The sequence below is a fragment of the Pseudomyrmex gracilis genome, unplaced genomic scaffold (assembly GCF_002006095.1).
Source record: "Pseudomyrmex gracilis isolate BER0280 unplaced genomic scaffold, ASM200609v1 scaffold_206, whole genome shotgun sequence".
Classification (NCBI taxonomy): domain Eukaryota; kingdom Metazoa; phylum Arthropoda; class Insecta; order Hymenoptera; family Formicidae; genus Pseudomyrmex; species Pseudomyrmex gracilis.
This window is the reverse complement of record NW_018020790.1, coordinates 265,897-283,148: the sequence shown is the minus strand read 5'-3', so window position 1 is coordinate 283,148 and position 17,252 is coordinate 265,897. Positions and strand designations below refer to the sequence as shown.

The 17,252-nt window shown below is 34.8% G+C and overlaps 3 protein-coding genes across 6 annotated transcripts; 1 reads left to right on the top strand and 2 right to left on the bottom strand.

The window, feature by feature from the left end:
* Positions 1-1,735: 1,735 nt before the first annotated feature.
* LOC109858472 (putative fatty acyl-CoA reductase CG5065) lies at positions 1,736-5,566 on the bottom strand. Of its 3 annotated transcripts, none has more exons than XM_020435752.1 (9): positions 5,494-5,566; positions 4,555-4,820; positions 3,679-3,842; positions 3,421-3,556; positions 3,143-3,342; positions 2,791-3,043; positions 2,520-2,710; positions 2,163-2,420; positions 1,736-2,092 (listed from the first exon to the last, which is right to left on the bottom strand). In XM_020435752.1, exons 2-9 carry the CDS (start codon positions 4,771-4,773, stop codon positions 1,969-1,971), a joined length of 1,545 nt encoding a protein of 514 aa, XP_020291341.1. In that variant the 5' UTR covers positions 4,774-4,820; positions 5,494-5,566; the 3' UTR covers positions 1,736-1,968. The 3 variants fall into 3 exon arrangements, with proteins under 3 accessions (XP_020291341.1, XP_020291339.1, XP_020291342.1); XM_020435750.1 differs by lacking the exon at positions 5,494-5,566 and adding an exon at positions 4,894-4,931; XM_020435753.1 differs by lacking the exon at positions 5,494-5,566 and adding an exon at positions 4,894-4,930 and having other exon boundaries at positions 4,555-4,817.
* Positions 5,567-8,256: 2,690 nt separating this feature from the next.
* On the top strand, positions 8,257-10,338 carry LOC109858467 (40S ribosomal protein S3a). Its single transcript, XM_020435740.1, has 5 exons — positions 8,257-8,381; positions 8,857-8,960; positions 9,262-9,584; positions 9,846-10,007; positions 10,143-10,338. The coding sequence occupies exons 1-5, from the start codon at positions 8,320-8,322 to the stop codon at positions 10,293-10,295; spliced, it is 804 nt and encodes a 267-aa protein (XP_020291329.1). The 5' UTR covers positions 8,257-8,319; the 3' UTR covers positions 10,296-10,338.
* Positions 10,339-10,442: 104 nt separating this feature from the next.
* On the bottom strand, positions 10,443-16,956 carry LOC109858465 (fatty acyl-CoA reductase 1-like). 2 transcript variants are annotated; one of them, XM_020435738.1, is made up of 9 exons: positions 16,763-16,956; positions 14,910-15,190; positions 13,124-13,287; positions 12,888-13,023; positions 12,610-12,809; positions 12,249-12,501; positions 11,973-12,163; positions 11,641-11,796; positions 10,443-11,563 (listed from the first exon to the last, which is right to left on the bottom strand). In XM_020435738.1, exons 2-9 carry the CDS (start codon positions 15,126-15,128, stop codon positions 11,407-11,409), a joined length of 1,476 nt encoding a protein of 491 aa, XP_020291327.1. In that variant the 5' UTR covers positions 15,129-15,190; positions 16,763-16,956; the 3' UTR covers positions 10,443-11,406. The 2 variants fall into 2 exon arrangements, with proteins under 2 accessions (XP_020291327.1, XP_020291328.1); XM_020435739.1 differs by having other exon boundaries at positions 11,641-11,898; positions 16,763-16,826.
* Positions 16,957-17,252: the final 296 nt, after the last annotated feature.

Sequence of the window (17,252 nt, the reverse complement as noted above, 5' to 3'; positions counted from 1 at the left end):
AATTCTTGAAATAAATCAAATTCACGCTCTCGAATATACTCACACACTTAAAGAAAGTGACCATTTAAACTCGTGCACGTAGCACGGAATAGAACCGCACGCTGTGGACATAGCGTACCGACATGTCGCTCGTGGAGTGGCTGCGTAGTTCCAATGTGTACCACCCGTGGACGTGCGCTAGTTTACGGGGCGGAAAAGTGATTACACATTCTCTTATGGACCTGGCCGCTCTCAGGCTTCTCTCTGGTTCAGCAAACCAGGATTTTTTCGATCGGATTGAAACCCGAAGCAATTTTCGTCGACTTATTTACGTCTCGTTTTTTTTTCATCGTATATTATATCTGTCTCACTTTTATGTTTCACTTTTTCTAAACGACAAAGGTGCTGTTAATTTCCATCACATGGCGAAGCACCGTGAGACTAAAAAAAAAAAATAAAACGATGCTTCAAAACATTTGCAGTGAGACTTTGACCGCACCCAGTTAAGCCTCTTGCACAATGGACGGAATAGCGATANCGATAGAAATAACAAAAGTTTTAAAGAGTTTTCATTTAAAAATAAAGGTAGGAACAGCGGAATCTAACATACAAAAATACACATGTATCAATGCAGATCACAAAATCGGAATAAGCAATAGCGATAAAATTTCCGACGAGTTGGAATTCTGTGTCTAAAACTGTGTTATTTCTATGGTTATCGCTATTCTTTCCATTGTGCAAGGGGCTTTATATAGTCAAAGGCGCACTCTGTCGGACGTGTCGAAAATATGCGATTCGAAATATCGCGCGATACACTGACATCTTGACATGAGCGAATAGTTTTAGACGCGGCGCAGAGCAGAATTACGTTTGTTTTTGTTCGATCTTGTAATTTTTTTGTCACATTTATTATCATTTTACATGCAAGCATGCAAGAAATTAATAGTCGTAATGTATCAGACGTTTAAAATGTAATTAGTGACGCGCACTCACTGATAAATCACTCGCTAATGACGTGTTTTTCAATGAAATTGTTTTGCGTCCTGAGAAAGCGCGCGCGAGAAATAAAATGTCGCGCGTCATCGCTGCAGCTACATAATTCTGCGTATATAAAACAGAGAACTACGTAAAGAGAGACTACACGTGTATGTTAGAGTGAAAAATTGTGAAAAAAAAAAAACAATTATTCATAGATGTAAATCAAGAAGCATCGTGAAACTCTTTTCAATGACGCAGCGGCGTTATTACGGAGCACCATGGAGTAATAATCAAGTAAGATTTTTTTTTGGTTGGTAACGGTTTTTGCGCTGCTATTATTATCAAGTAACAAACAATTGCTATACTTGTTGCGTTTCTATAAGTGGATACCGCGAACTGCTGCGGACGTCAATTCAAAAAAAACATTAAAGAAAAACGGACTAAAGATCTGCAAAGTAAGTACCATAAATTATTTAAAAAACTAAATTGTTGGAAGAAAGTAGACGCAGGCAAAAGAAATTGAGTTGAAACTTCAAAACATTGTAAAATAGTAAGTAGCACGAAAGAGAGAGAGAAAGAACATCATGTTTGTTATCTTTCTAGATAATTATATATTAGTTTTTGAATCTTCAGGCAGATATTCAAAGTCAAATCATATATTTAAGATTGTTTTAAGTTCATCTTCATGATGCTCTGTAGCCACTGAGACGGCCCATACAGCATCTTGAAATAAACTTTACAACGGATTAAGAATTCGTAGAAAAAAATTTTCTCGAGAATAAACTCAACATTTAACTGAGCAGTAACATCTTTATTTTCATATCTTGTATATATTTCGTACGCACAATTGTAGTGCACTTTATGAGATTTATTGTTACACATATTCTGATTTCACTTCAATATATATTTATCTTCAAATTTAACCAGTACTACGTTATATAATGCCATCAACACAGATCTCGTGCGATTGATTACAAGAGACTTTAGTCACAATCCGGAAAACACAATCGATCACAATCCTAAGTACGACACGCAGTACGTAAACAGTGTATTAACACTTTTGTTCCAAGACGCCAACGCGTATATAACAAGCAGAAAGAACAAGATCTTTGCGAATACATCCACCCAATACATTCTGCGAAAACAACACGAAACATTAAACTGATTTGTAAAAAAAACCATGGATTTTTATAGAAGAAACTTACATTCTCAAGTGCCTGCGAGCGGCCGGTAGTGTTTCCGGTGGTTCGTTTAGAACATATATTCTGGCGGCTCGGATGCAATCTTCGAAATACGCATCTATGTCCAAATCCTCGCCGTGAATTTGGTACTTCTTGTACTCCGTGCTGTTCATTTTCTCTCTTACATAGTCAGCGTGTGTGTTCTCAAAGTCCCATTGATTGTTCATATAATACTCGAAAACTTCAAATCCTTTTTTTACGCGACGTTGTACACGACACATACTGCAAACAAAGCGACTAAGAAAATGCAAATATTTCGTTTTTTTTTCTTTTTTTTTTTTTTTTTTTTTTTGATTCGCGAGCTGTGTAGCGTCGACTTACATGGGTTCGTAACCCAAGAGGAAAAGAAGCATGTCGATCAAGTACGCCGGTATCATGTGAAACAGCAGGAAACAAATGTTGTGCTTCAGTCGCGATTTCGTCATACTACCGCCTGGATACCACACTGCTCCGTTTAAAGGTATTCGTTGTATTATTTTTCGGCCGCGTGTTATTATTTCCCCACAGGGAATCTGACAGTAATGTCTTGTGAAAATCTCGTTTTAATTTTCTCATCAATGACATGTATTCTTACGATATGAATTCACAGTACCTTGAATTCGTTACTACTTGTCAAATGACTAACTCGTTTGTCGTAATCCTTCAAGTAAATATAATTCCACGTAGCGAGAAGGATGGCATGGACAGCGATATCAACGGGAAGGAAATCAGAGTAATTGTTTTCGTCACAGTACATCGTTCTGATCACTCCTTTCCCAGCTCCAATTAAGAGTCCAACTGGACCGTTTATGTTGTCTGTCCAACCTGGAATTGGTTCCTTCCAAACCGGGAGAACTACACTCGGTCTAGTGGCCAATAAAAATCAAATTTAAAAGTAAATTCAATGTGTGCTTTGTGATTAAACGTATTCTACAAAGTTTAATCGAAACGCTTGTCATTGATACCTTAAAATTATCGCTGGTATATATGGCATAGCTTCTTCGATGAGACTTTCCGCTAAAGCCTTCGTGAAAGCATACGAATTGGGTACGTTGCCTAAAATCTTGTTTTTCATAGACTCGACCATTTTGTCGTCCATCCATTCGACGTATTTGATCATTTCGTGAGGATTCGCGGGCGGAGGATACGTCTTCTCTTTCAACACCTACCGAAACAATTGTTTTTCTTATTATTTTTGTTTTACCAACTTACATACACGCACAAATGTATAAAAAATTTGAACTTTTTCCTCGAGATGACAGTAGGCAGTGCTGATATAGACAAACAAAAGTAGATGCTTCATTTCTTTGGCCAGTTCTATCATCAGTTTTGTACCGCGTGTATTTAATAGTATAGCTTTTTTCAACGGCTCGTCAAATCTGCAAAACGATTTCAATCGATTTGTGATTTTATTTTGTACACATTGACGTCACGTGGCTGGTCAACACTGATAAAGACAAAAAATGTAATGTTCTTCATCAGTAGTTTTGTACTGCTTTACCTGACGGTGGCTGCTGCGTGATACACAATTTCGACATTCTCGCAGAGCATCTTTCGATCTTCCGGCGATAAACCGAGTCCCGGCAACGTAACGTCTCCGCTCACAACCGTTACCGCTTGCATAAGCGCCGATAATCCCCGTTGAGTTTTAACTTTATCAAAAATCTGTAAGTTTCAAGTCAATTGTAGTAACAATCCAACACCTTGTGAGTTAAGTAATAAAAAGTCTCTTTATATAATAATGTTATCTCTGCAATATGTTTACGTCAATATAATGAAAAATTAAATATTGACTAATTATGCAAATCTCAGAAATGTTCTTGGTAGGTTGTTATACAACTTGATATAATATGTATTATTTCTGAGATTTATGTCAATGCCATTAATATGATATATGATTTAACGCTTGTTAAGACATTGAGACGTAAATGGAATTTTTTAGAATCTTTCTAGAAGATAATAATTCTCTCTAGAGTTTGAAACAAAAGTGACTTATTTTAGACGACAATTATATTTGTAAATAATATATTTTATACGGAACATTTCAAATCGCTTTCATTAGTCTCACATGCGGCAATATAATTATTTATAAAGTAGCTATCTCAAGAACATATTGTACGATGTACAAGTTGTTGTTCGGAAAGTTAATGTTGTTAATAAAAGTTGCTAACGAGCAAGTAAGTATTATTTTGCACATGTTTTTTACGGTGTTTTTTAGTAAAGAATTTTCTTGCACTTTAAAATTTTTTAATATAAAATTTATAAAGAATTTTTTCTTTCTCTCTCTCTCTCTCTCTCTCTCTCTCTCTCTCTTTATCACTCTTCTTTTCCGCATGTTTTAGGTGTTAAAAACTATATATTTAATTGGAATTTATACCGCAGAATTGAATATTTCTTCCAATCGATGTTTAGGATCTTTGTTTTTTTTCGTTCTGATTAGCATATAAATCTGCGCTATCTCAGGCAAACATCGCAGAAACTTCTCGATGAGAATTTTTCCTAAAAATCCTGTTCCGCCTGTCACCAGTATTCGACGACCAACGAAGGTCTCGGCTATTCTGTCCGGTGCTACATCGTCCACTTTGGTTTGATCCATTGCAACACACAAAGATTTCTTCAAAAAACACTATTCTTTTCTGTCTTCTAAAATAAAATAAAAAATTAACATTTGAAAATGTTTTTTCGGGTTTGAACCGTGTTAGTGTCATTTTTATACCGATGTTTCGTGAAATTCTCACTTCATCAGGGTTTCAATAGCAGTTTGATACTAAGATCCTCTTAGACAGGTATCTTTTTTATAGCGCCAGATTATGGAGAAGGTGGTGTAGTAGTAGGGGGGTAACGTAATGTAACGGAAGAGGGGGTAGATGGGAGTGTTATTGCAGAATAAATTGCCATTAATAGACTGGTCATTTGTTCATTATCTCTATTGAGATTGTTTGGATGTTTTTACATCTCCAATAATATTTAGAATGTATTACAATATATACAACAGGCATGACATTGTAAAATATTGCATATATTAAAAAAGAAAAATGATACAAAATGTACATGGTATCGGAAAATAAGGGTTTATTGACGCAATTTTTTTTGTTTGTAACTTTTTAACAAACAACAAGCAACGGCTAAAACCTTTTGATTGCTGTTCAGGAAAGTGTCCTCGACAACATATGTCAAGATCATTGACCTCCGAAGCTCCGTTTTTGTAAATATTTATTCAAAACTCATCTACATGTTTAAGCAAATAGTTATATCTGATACAAAGGATTTTCTGTAGCAGTTTCTTTTAAGACGTCGAACCAATTATCGTACTTACCACGAAAAGAAATAAACGTGTACAACGTTGCGACCGATATCACGCGCGTTGAACGATTGTTCGTACACTGTGAAGCACCAGTTCACTTTTGACTTGGAATTATCTTTGCTCAGTCTTGATGGCAAATCAGGAAGTGAAAATGTTTTATTTATACTCCGTTGATGACTTCATACTTGACGCTTTTGATCTCATAGTAAATCGTTCGCAAGTTTTATCTACTGTTTGATTAATATCATATATAAAATATCAAAATAATTTATGTATATAACGCACGTGGTTTTTTTTAGCTGCAACTGAAGAAACGTATAAAAGCGGTATTGTATTATATTGAATAATTATAAAAACGTAATTGTGTGTGTGCGTCACCATTCTGGTTTGTAGTCTGAATATTTGTTTTATTTGAGTTCCTCTGATTTCGGCCAATTTTCTAATTTTGCAACATTTAGTTTGTGTGATTGCATACGTACAAATGATACATATATGACACATATGTGTATGAATTTAAATAAACAACGTTTTAGACGTCTGCGTTTAAAAATCTTCATTATTGACTCATTCAATAAAATTAGAGATGCAACAAATAGTATATTCGGCATCTAATCGATTGAATATCGAATATTCGGTAGTGTTAGGCTCTGAGCACAATAGACAAAACATTAGGAATAAGAATACATATGAAATATTTGGAAAAAGAATTTTTGAAATGATGTTACATTAAACAAAAGAACGGAATAGATTAAGTATTCCAAATTCTTATTTTTTAACTTATGATGCATTAATTTATTTTATTTTCTTGTTTTGTAAAGAAGTAATGTAAATTTCTTATTTTTAATATTTATTCCTATTCTTAATATTTTGTCTCTTTTGCTCAAGGTCTTACTTGCCGAATAATCGAATATTCAATGAATATTAGGCATGGATAAAAATTAATGCGATTGACCCGCGGCATTTTCAACCGCGTCTTTTCTCATCATTATGCATGTTGTGACAAGTATGTTCGTTTAATGTAGCAATTAGATCGCGCGACGTAAAAGATCGTTTGTTTTTACTAAAATTATTTTATTATTTTTGTGACAAGTGTACACACACAATTATGGCTTCTATAACTAAGAAAAAAATCATTTATATATATATGGATATATATGGAGATATATATATTTTATCGAGTGTGAAAATTTTTTTATGTTTAAAACTATTCGGTATTCGGCCGAATAGTGGGCTGATATTCGATGTTCGGCCGAATAGTAAGAAATTAAGTCGAATAAGCAGAATAACCGAATAGTTCCTTGATATTTGTTACACAACTCTAAAGAAAATTCAATCTACTCAATAAAATTTCCATACAAACTACTGCATATATGAATTCGAAATCGAGTTACAAGTAATTTACAATTTATATGAGCCATTTCTTATACCTTTTTTATTTAATTTAGATCTTTATTATTACGAGAATGATCTGAACCGGTTTACCGAGTTCGAAACGTATGCAGTCATAATTGTTGAATAAAATGATATAATATACATATATATATATAATTGACCATATATACATATATTGGTCAATTTCTTCAAAAATTGACCAATCACAGACTAAGTACAGAAGAATAATCGATTGTGATTTGTCAATTTCTTACTGTTACGGCCTATAACTCTCCATTGTAGACGGCTCATAAGAGAATGTATAATCACTTTTCGTAGACATGGTTCTATTCCGTGCTATGAGAACACCGACGTGGTGGGAATACAAGCAAGTGCGTATCCTCACTACGTCGGTATTCTCATAGCACGGAATAGAACCATGTCCACAAACTTAGCACAGAATAGAACCATGTCCACGAAAAGGACATCTCGATCTATCGCAGAAACTCTTATGGCCGTGGCCGCTCTCAGGCGTCGTCTACAATAAGAATTTAAGACTTAAGACTTAAGCTTTAAGAATGGGTATAAGACACGTTTTCACCATCTCTGATTAACTTAATCGGTCGATTATTCCGTTGGAATCGCTAATCATATTGGTCGATTGACTAAATTGACCAATCGCAATTGACTTGCAATCGATCGGTAAGTTAATTGTAGATAGTAGAAACAAGCCTTGTACCTTCTTAAAGCTTAAGTTTTTCGCCTTAAATTCTTATTGTAGACGACGCCTCAGGCTTTTCTCTGATACTGCACTCAATTTGAGAAGAGAAATTTACTGCGCATAAAGGAAGAAAAGCGGGCAAAGTAAGAATAGCGTTGCGTGCGAAATTGGTAGAACACTTGCTGATGGCTAAAGAGCCGTCTACAATGGAGAGTAGGCCGTAATAGTAAGAAATTGACCAATCACAGACAAAGTACAGAAGAATAATCGATTGTGATTTGTCAATTTCTTACTGTTACAGTCTAAAACTCTCCATTGTAAACGACCCTTAACACAGCTAATGGCTGTGAAGTAAGGAGAATTTTTAATTAAAAAATGCGCGAAACAAACGAGTTTTTGTTTATTCGTTTTCTCTTCTCAAATTGAACACAGTATATATTTGATGAAAAAGTGATCGAGACGAGGAAAGATCTCAGAGTGCAATCACATGCAGAAGAACGACTCGACGACCAATCAACGAACTGTTCTTTCGGTAATAGTAACTTTGAAAGATCGAGTCGCTGATTGGCCACCGCGTGATCACGTGTTATTCCCTAGCGTTGCTGCGTTCTTTGATGAAAAGCAGCCTTTAGCCTGACTTCAGTTCTTTTCTCATCATAGAAGCACGACTCGAGTTGTAACTTCCGTTTCAAGCGTGTAGATGGTGAATCTTTGATGTCTTTTCCTTTTAGGTCAATCTTGTAATCATGGCGGTAGGAAAGAACAAGGGGCTCTCGAAAGGAGGCAAAAAGGGTGTGAAGAAGAAGATGTGAGTAATAATATATTGTATCTCACGCGTAGCTAAGTATTTTAATTTCTTGGAAGATCCTTTATTGAGGTGTTGTTTTTTGCGATGCCATGGTTTATAACCGATGCTCGCTGTTCATGTCATGCTTCTTACCTGTGAAACTACGGTTTTCCGTCATCTTTTTCTCTCTGGCGCAATGTGATTTGAATTAATGGAATTATTAAAGTTTACATATTTTTAAATGTACCTACGTTGACATATACGTTGCGAGAATATGAAAGTTGCATTTTAAATCAATGAACATGTGTACATCTTAACCTAGTTAATGTAGTTTGGTCATATGTGGATATATACACAGATCTTCAATAATTCGATTCGTGAAAGAGGAAGAAACTCAATTGTAACAGTAGGAGACCAGTACACATAACAAGGCTTTTTTTCTTCTGAAACAAATTACTGCTTCATTACATGCACATATATATTTGTATTATTTCAGTGTTGATCCTTTTACTCGAAAAGATTGGTATGACGTCAAAGCACCGTCTATGTTCGCCAACCGGCAGGTTGGAAAAACTTTGGTCAACAGAACTCAGGGAACAAGTAAGAGAACTTGTGTGCTCTGAGATGTTTTTTCATGTTTTCTAAAACTTTTACATTTTCTAATGATTTAAAAACTTTCTTTTTAAACTTACAAAATAAGTCAATATTTTATCACAATATACATTTGTTTAAAGAACAAATATTTTGATTATAAGTTTTTGTATCATATTGATTATTCCTACAAGTCTATAGCGTATGATCTCTTGACATTTTTTTGTTGCATATTGTTTGTTTCACATGCTTGATTAGTTATCCTTTAATTTTTTGTATGTTATGTGAAATATTTGTTTTTTTTGTGAAGAGATCGCTTCTGAGGGTCTAAAATTTAGAGTCTTTGAGGTATCTTTGGCTGATTTACAAAGTGATCAGGATGCAGAAAGGTCATTCCGAAAATTCAGATTGATTGCTGAAGATGTTCAAGGTCGTAATGTGTTGACTAATTTTCACGGCATGGACTTAACAACGGACAAGCTTCGGTCAATGGTGAAAAAATGGCAGACTTTGATTGAAGCTAATGTGGATGTAAAAACCACAGATGGCTATTTACTCAGAGTCTTCTGTATTGGTTTTACAAACAAGGATCAGCTTAGTACAAGAAAAACTTGCTATGCTCAACATGCGCAGGTCTGTATCTATTTTTCCTTACATCTCTACATAAGTTTCTACGCAATTCCGTTGTCTATTGCAATTTCTTTTCAATGATTGAATAGTACAGGATATTGCGTATATTAACGCAATCGCTTACCACACTACTTGCGTATTGAAGTTAGTAGTGATATTGGAATGTGCTACACAATCGTAAAAGGAAAGATCTTTTATTGTTTGAAATACACTTAAAATATTTTTCGAAATTCTGTTCTAACTTTGACGAACCGCACAATTTAGGTTAAAAAAATTCGCCAAAAAATGGTAGAGACTATTACGGAGGATGTTACTAAAACCGATTTGAAAGGCGTGGTGAGCAAATTGCTTCCAGACGCTACAGCAAAAGACATTGAGAAAGCCTCTCAGGGTATCTACCCTCTTCATGATGTTTACATTCGTAAGGTGAGATGTGTAAATATAATATACTATACAGTTAAATATTATAGACTGTTTTTTGAAGAAATTACAATAATTCGTAATGCATTGTACTTTTGTATATTAATGTCAAAAACCTGCAGTAACATGTATTTCTTTTAGGTGAAAGTATTGAAAAAGCCACGTTTCGAACTTAGCAAATTGCTGGAACTGCACGGAGATGGAGGTGGCAATAAGACCGAAGAAGTCGGTGACAGTGGATCCAAAGTTGATAGACCGGAAGGTTATGAACCACCGGTACAAGAATCTGTGTGAGACAAATTTCGTAAAAAAAATAAAATCGTCATTTAAATGAAAAGTCATTTCGTTATTTTCATGTTTTATACATTTATATTTAATACGCTTGCATTCCGCGTTATGAGATATATTGTTGTCTTTTTTTACATATTGCTTTTTCCTTCGAGAGAAACCAATCTTATCGGTTTAAAACTTATAGAATCGCTCAATGCGAACGGTACAAGCGACTATACTCGCTATCCTAATAAATAAATGTGGTCACTGTCATAAAATTGACGCACAGAATATGAGCAATGTTTTAAAACTTTCGCTCCAGGACGTAATCACGTATAAAACAAACAGAAAGAAGGTCTTTCTGAATACATCCACCCAATACATACTTCGAGAAAAACACGAAACATCAGACTGATTCATGAAAAAAACCATGTTTATAATGGAATTTTAGAAACTTTCGTTCTCATATGCATACGAGTAGTCGGTAGTGTTTCCAGTAGTTCGTTTAGAACGTATAATCGGACGGTTCGACAGCTGCGTATCTCATTTTTGAGATACGCATCTGCGTCCATATCTTCGCCCGTGCACTTGGTATTTCTTTTCTTGGAATTTTTTTTCTACTCTATGCTGTTCATTTTTTTCTTGTGTCGTACACGTATGTACTCTCGAATTTCCGCTGATTGGTTGCGTAAAATTCAAAGAATTCAAATTTTTGGCGTATGCAGCAACGTCTATCGTTATTACGTTGCTGCATACGCCAAAATACAAATCATACGTCAAAATACAACTAGATATAATGCTAGAACGGAGGTGCGAAAATGGAGGCAATCAGCAAGACGCTGAAAAAGTCGGTGACATTAGATCTAAAGTTGATAGATCGGAAAGTCATGACTCAGTCGAGAGAGAATCCGTGTGAGACGTATTTTGTTAAATTAAAGTCAACATTTAATTAAGTATTAATGCCTTTATTTTCATAGTTTACACATATTTAGTGCATACAATTGCACTGCACCGTTATAAAATATATTATTACGTATTTGTTTTTACAAATTTGTCTTTTTCTTTAGAAAAAATCAATAATATGTTTAACGATTGTTTCGGTAATGCGATTGATTCAGGTCCCGTGCGAGCGACTTTAATCGCAATTAAATGAAATTGACTTGCCCACTGTCTGTATAAAAGTTGACGCACAGAATACGAGCAATGCTTTAAAACTTTCGCTCCAAGACGCAAACACGTATATAACAAACAGAAAGAAGAAGATCTTTGCGAATACATCCACCCAATACATACTGAAAAAAATACGAAACATTAGACTGATTTGTGAAAAAAAAACAACCATGTTTGTAATAGATTTTCAGAAACTTACATTCTCAAGTGCCTGCGAGCGGCCGGTAGTGTTTCCGGTAGTTCGTTTAGAATGTATATTCTGGCGGCTCGGATGCAATCTTCGAAATACGCATCTATGTCCAAATCCTCGCCGTGCACTTGATACTTTTTGTATTCCGTTTTGTTCATTTTATTTCTTAAAACGTAAACGTATGTGTTATCGAAGTCCCACTGATTGTTCGCGTAATATTCAAACACTTCGAATCCCTTTCGTATGCGGCGTTGTACACGACACATACTGCAAATAAAGCGATTAAGAGAGTGCAAATATTTAGTTTTTTTTTTTATTCGCAAGCTGTAGCGTCGACTCACATCGGTTTGTAACCTGCGAGGAAAAGAAGCATGTCGATCAAGTATGCCGGTATCATGTGAAACAGCAGGAAGCAAATGTTGTGCGCAATTCGCGATTTCTTCATACTACCACCAGGATACCACACTACTCCGTTCAGAGGTACTCGTTTTGTTATTCTTCGGCCGCGTTCTATTATTTCTGCCCAGGAAACCTGAAAGACAAAACATTTCACTTTGTTTTTTTTTTTATCAGTTACGCGAGTTTTTATGGTGTAATGTAAGGTATTCACGTAATACCTTGAACTCGCTACTACTTGTCAGATGATAAACTCGTTTTTCGTGATCCTTGAAGTAAATGTAATTCCACGCAGTAATGAGAATGCCATTGACAGCGATGTCGACGGGAACGTAATCGGCGTAACCGTTTTCGTTGCAATACATCGTTCTAATCACTCCTTTTCCAGCTCCGATTAAGAGTCCAACTGGTCCATTTATATTGTCTGTCCAACCTGGAAGCGGTTCTTTCCAAACAGGAATAACTACACTCGGTCTATCGGCCGCGACGAATAGAAATCAATTTTTAAGTATTTAACATGTTCTTCTTGTGGTTATAATAGTATACATCGAGATTTGATCAAAAACGATTTGTTTTTGATACCTTAAAATTATCGCTGGTATATATGGCATAGCTTCTTCGACGAGACTTTCTGATAAAGCCTTTGTGAAAGCATACGTGTTTGGTATGTCGCCCAAAATCTTGTCTGTCATGGATTCGACCACGTTGTCGTCCATCCATTCGACGTACTTGATTATCTCGTGAGGATCCGCGGGCGGAGGATACGTCTTCTCTTTCAACACCTACCGAAACAATTGTTTTTCTTATTATTTTTGTTTTACCAACTCACATACACGCACAAATGTATAAAAAATTTGAACTTTTTCCTCGAGATGACAGTAGGCAGTGCTGATATAGACAAACAAAAGTAGATGCTTCATTTCTTTGGCCAGTTCTATCATCAGTTTTGTACCGCGTGTGTTTAATAGCACAGCTTTTTTCAACAGTTCGTCAAATCTGCAAGCGAGATTTCAATTGGATCATGATGTCATTCTGTACACGTTTCGGTCAACAATTTTGAAAAAATAATTTGATTTAAGTGTTTTTATATTTTTACCGGACGGTGGCTGCTGCGTGAAACACAATTTCGACATTCTCGCAGAGCATCTTTCGATCTTCCGGCGATAAACCGAGTCCCGGCAACGTCACGTCTCCGCTCACAATCGTTACCGTTTTCATAATCGCTGGTAATCCCCGTTGACTTTTAACTTTATCAAAAATCTGTAAGTTTCAAGTCAATTGTAGTAACAGTCCAACACCTTGTGAGTTAAGTAATAAAAAGTCTCTTTATATAATAATGTTATCTCTGCAATATGTTTACGTCATTACAATAAAAAATTAAATATTGACTAATTATGCAAATCTTACTTTATGTTTGTGTTAATAGTATACTGTTAATAATACTGTTATTATGTATTGTATCTGAAATTTATGTTAATGCCAAAATGGGTATATAATGTGTAATGCGTGTATGTGTAGTTGTCGCACAATGTTTCAGGACGTGGTTCGTGTTGCTTTAGTCATTTTAAAATGAGTTTTATTATAAAAGTCTGGGGAAAGCGAATGTAACGACAAATAAATTGTTTTTAACAAGTATTATGATATCTAACTTATGGTACGAACATATATACAGGTGTATATATATACAGTGTTTACGCGCTTGTAAGAAGCGTACTGTACAATGTTGCGTCAAAATTTGAGAGACGTGACATAACAGCGGCATAAAACTCGCACTTTCACCGGGACAAGTAAAAACGATACTAATAGTCATCTCTTCTCTCGTCTTACTTTCGACGAGGCCTTGACTTACTTTGACACGGTTCCTTTCGTTACATAGACAGTAACATGGCTGATTTTCCAGGTAACACGCGCTTTCACTGACGAATTTACATATTTAAAGAATCAATATCAAAAGAAAGCGTGCGCGCGCGGAGAAAGAAAACGCTCGCGTTGCCGAATATATGATTCTATTGCTGCTCCACATATTATCGTCATCGTAACGCAACTATGATGCAACGCAACTTGGCAAAGTCATAGTCATGCACTTTCTCTTTTTAATGCTCTCGTAGAGAAACCGAGACGATATGAGAATTCTTCGAATTTAACTCAAAAGTGAGCATTTGATGCGGAACATTCAGAAACGCATTCATCAGCTACGCAATTGCACATATATGTGCAATATAATTACTTATAAAGTTGCCTTTACAGAAATTAATAAGTTGTTTTTTACACCCGGAAAGAAATAAATTAGATCTAATTTACGTCTACCGAGATAAGAAAAATAGAAAAATCCAAGATCTCTTAAGATCTATTTACATTCAAATTACATTTAAGTAGATATAAAGTAGATCTAAATATATATATATAAGGAAAATCTATAATAAATATAAATAGATCTATGTATATTCACGCTATCATTTAGTATTACATCTACTCAGATTTATTATATTACATCACCTCAGATCTGTTCAGATCTGTTTAGATTTAAATAGATCTGATTAGATCTAGTATAGTAGTATTTGAATAGATCTAAAGAAGATCTAATAATAAATAAAAATGTAAATTCAGATAGGTCTACGTATATTTATTTAGATTTAATTCGGATCTAATTTTTCCATTTTTTTATCTTGTTAGATTTAAATTAATCTAATTTATTTTTTCTTTGGACAAATTTGTTAGTGAATGTTGTTAATTAGTGAGTAATTATCTTCGTGCATATTTGTTACATTATTTTTAGTGAAGAATTCTAAAACTTTTATATAAAATTTATAGAAAACTTTCTCTCTTTTTCGCTCTCTCTACCTGCATGTTTTAGATGTTAAAAACTATAGTAGAGTTTTTACCGCAGAATTGAATATTTCCTCCACTCGATGTTTAGGAGTCTTGTTCTTTTTTGTTCTGATGAGCATGTAAATTTGCGCTGTCTCCGGTAAGCATCGCAGAATCTTCTCAATAAGAGTTTTTCCTAAAAATCCCGTTCCTCCTGTGATCAGTATTCGACGACCGGCGAAGGTTTCGGCCACTCTGTCCGGTTCTACATCGTCCACTTTGATTTGCTCCATTATGATGTGCGAAGTTAATTTTTCAAAAATATGATTATTTTTTCTCTTTCTTGTTGTCTCTTCTAAAATATAAAAATTACTAAAGTGAATAACACCACAATATAAATATGCGACCTATCATCGCAAATTTTGTGTAAAAAGTATTTTTTATAGCTGGAACGGAAGCAATATCTAGAACGCGTGTTGCACGAATATAATTGCAAATATATTATCAAGGTGCTTGTTTAAATACGGAATAATTCAGTTGTTAGTGACGCAAACAGAATAGAAGTTGATTGTTCTCGCAACCTTTGATCTATATTGAATATGTCGGTTATATGCGTACTTTGACAAAACATGAGCCATGGCAGAGGGTGAAGTTTCTCGCAAAATGGATTATTCTTTTTTTTTTAGTTTTTTTATGCTTGCTCCGTTAGGGCGCCACGAATCTGACTTGTTATTGTACGGGAACGAGTAATCTCAACAATTTAAATTGATACACATCTTTATTTGTCTTATAACTTGTTTTTATATTTTTAAACTTAGGTTTTTTATCTGAGCCTGAACACTTAGCCATTGTTAACAAACTTGAAAAATGAAAAACTAATTACTTTTTTTAAATCTATGATATAAGCGTATAAACGTACGCGCGTTGACACTATTCAATGTGATTAATGCGGGACGTTATTTGAGCAAACGAAAACCTGATTTGCAAAATGTCCCATGACAGCAGTTTTATTTTGCAACATAATGAATTCCATTTCTCTCGAAATTTCAGCTATAACTGCACAGTGTGACCCTTTCTTTTTGAATAAATTTTATTATTTTTAACAATGAACTTTTCACGAAAAATAAATATTTTTACAACAAAAGCACAAAATTAACTTGTTGTCAGATTAAAAATCAATACGAGTCGATCCAAATGTCGTATGCTCATGCGCATACATATGTTTGTAAAGTAACATCTACAGGAACTCGATTTAAATTTGATTTAAAATTTTGTAGTAAGAAATTGGACGTTGTTTATATGTATATGAGATTTATATATATATATATGAGAATTTAATTCAGACTTTTTTGTGTGTGTATTAATGTACTCATTCAAAAATACATATGCACGCACATTTCTCGATACACGGGCTCGCATTGACATTAAATCAGAGAGTTGAACATTGTCACGAGTTTTAATATTTATTGTAAAATTGATACAATTGTGTTTTTGTGTTTTAGACTTTTTTCAAAAAGCAGATTAACTATAAGATTTGACATCTTATTTCATTCCGATGTTAACAAATAAAAAACGTATATACGTGTGTTTTTGATAAAAAAGATTGCAGTAGGTAATTCGCTCTAAAATGAATACAAATGCGCATTTATTTTGTCAGTGCGAATTTTGCTATTGTTATCCAACACAAATTGCCGCACGTGAAGACATCTGCACAAAAATTCTTCTCGAGTGAAAGTTTAGTTTTTGTTTTCGGAATCCGACATAAAATGAAACACTTTACAGTGTTATTTTTTGTTTTACATAATTATCACAATTGAATACACGCGCAATAAAAAATAAAAAAACGATCTAATAATGTACGTATCTGATAGAAAGAATCTCTCTCGTAGGTTGTTAAGACGATAAACCGATTATTGTGTGTACTCACCATAAGAAAAAACCAGTCGGACGAGACACGGACGACGTTTGAGATTCGAGTCCACGCACGTTGTTCACGACCGTTCCGTGTAGTGTGTTCTACTGGCGCACCTCCGGCTTGGAATTGCTCGTGCTCGGTCGTGATGGCAAACCAGTCGTAGCAGAAACTGAGAAAGTTTCGCACTACCCCGCTGCTGATCCGGCACTTAATGCTTTCGTATTCATTCTTATAGCAAATCGCGCGCGCGTTTTACTTACCTAAATATTACGTAATGCACAAGACTCGCATGTTTCTTTAGGCTACAGCCGAAGAAGTACATGCAAGCGATATTGTGCGGACCATAAGAAAAAAATATATAGAAATTTCCATCGCCATTCCAATTTGTTGTTCGAGAATGTCTGTTTCGTTTGAGTTCCCGTTTTTGCCAATCGGTCACTTTTGATTTTTTTTTATTACGTGTGTATTCAATTGAGTTATTACATATTAGCGAGCAGTAAAA

Bases quoted from the DNA above. Each gene is read 5' to 3' on its own strand.
- LOC109858472 (XM_020435752.1), bottom strand. From the start codon at position 4,773: ATGGATCAAACCAAAGTGGACGATGTAGCACCGGACAGAATAGCCGAG. The intron at 3,557-3,678 runs GTAAAGCAGTAC...ATCGTTTTGCAG, and splicing joins CACGCAGCAGCCACCGTCAG to ATTTGACGAGCCGTTGAAAA. The intron at 2,421-2,519 runs GTAAGTCGACGC...CTTTGTTTGCAG, and splicing joins CTCTTGGGTTACGAACCCAT to TATGTGTCGTGTACAACGTC.
- LOC109858467 (XM_020435740.1), top strand. From the start codon at position 8,320: ATGGCGGTAGGAAAGAACAAGGGGCTCTCGAAAGGAGGCAAAAAGGGT. The intron at 8,382-8,856 runs GTGAGTAATAAT...GTATTATTTCAG, and splicing joins AAGGGTGTGAAGAAGAAGAT to TGTTGATCCTTTTACTCGAA. The intron at 10,008-10,142 runs GTGAGATGTGTA...TATTTCTTTTAG, and splicing joins ATGATGTTTACATTCGTAAG to GTGAAAGTATTGAAAAAGCC.
- LOC109858465 (XM_020435739.1), bottom strand. From the start codon at position 15,128: ATGGAGCAAATCAAAGTGGACGATGTAGAACCGGACAGAGTGGCCGAA. The intron at 13,288-14,909 runs GTAAAAACTCTA...TGAAACTTACAG, and splicing joins AGGAAATATTCAATTCTGCG to ATTTTTGATAAAGTTAAAAG. The intron at 11,899-11,972 runs GTGAGTCGACGC...CTTTATTTGCAG, and splicing joins CTCGCAGGTTACAAACCGAT to TATGTGTCGTGTACAACGCC.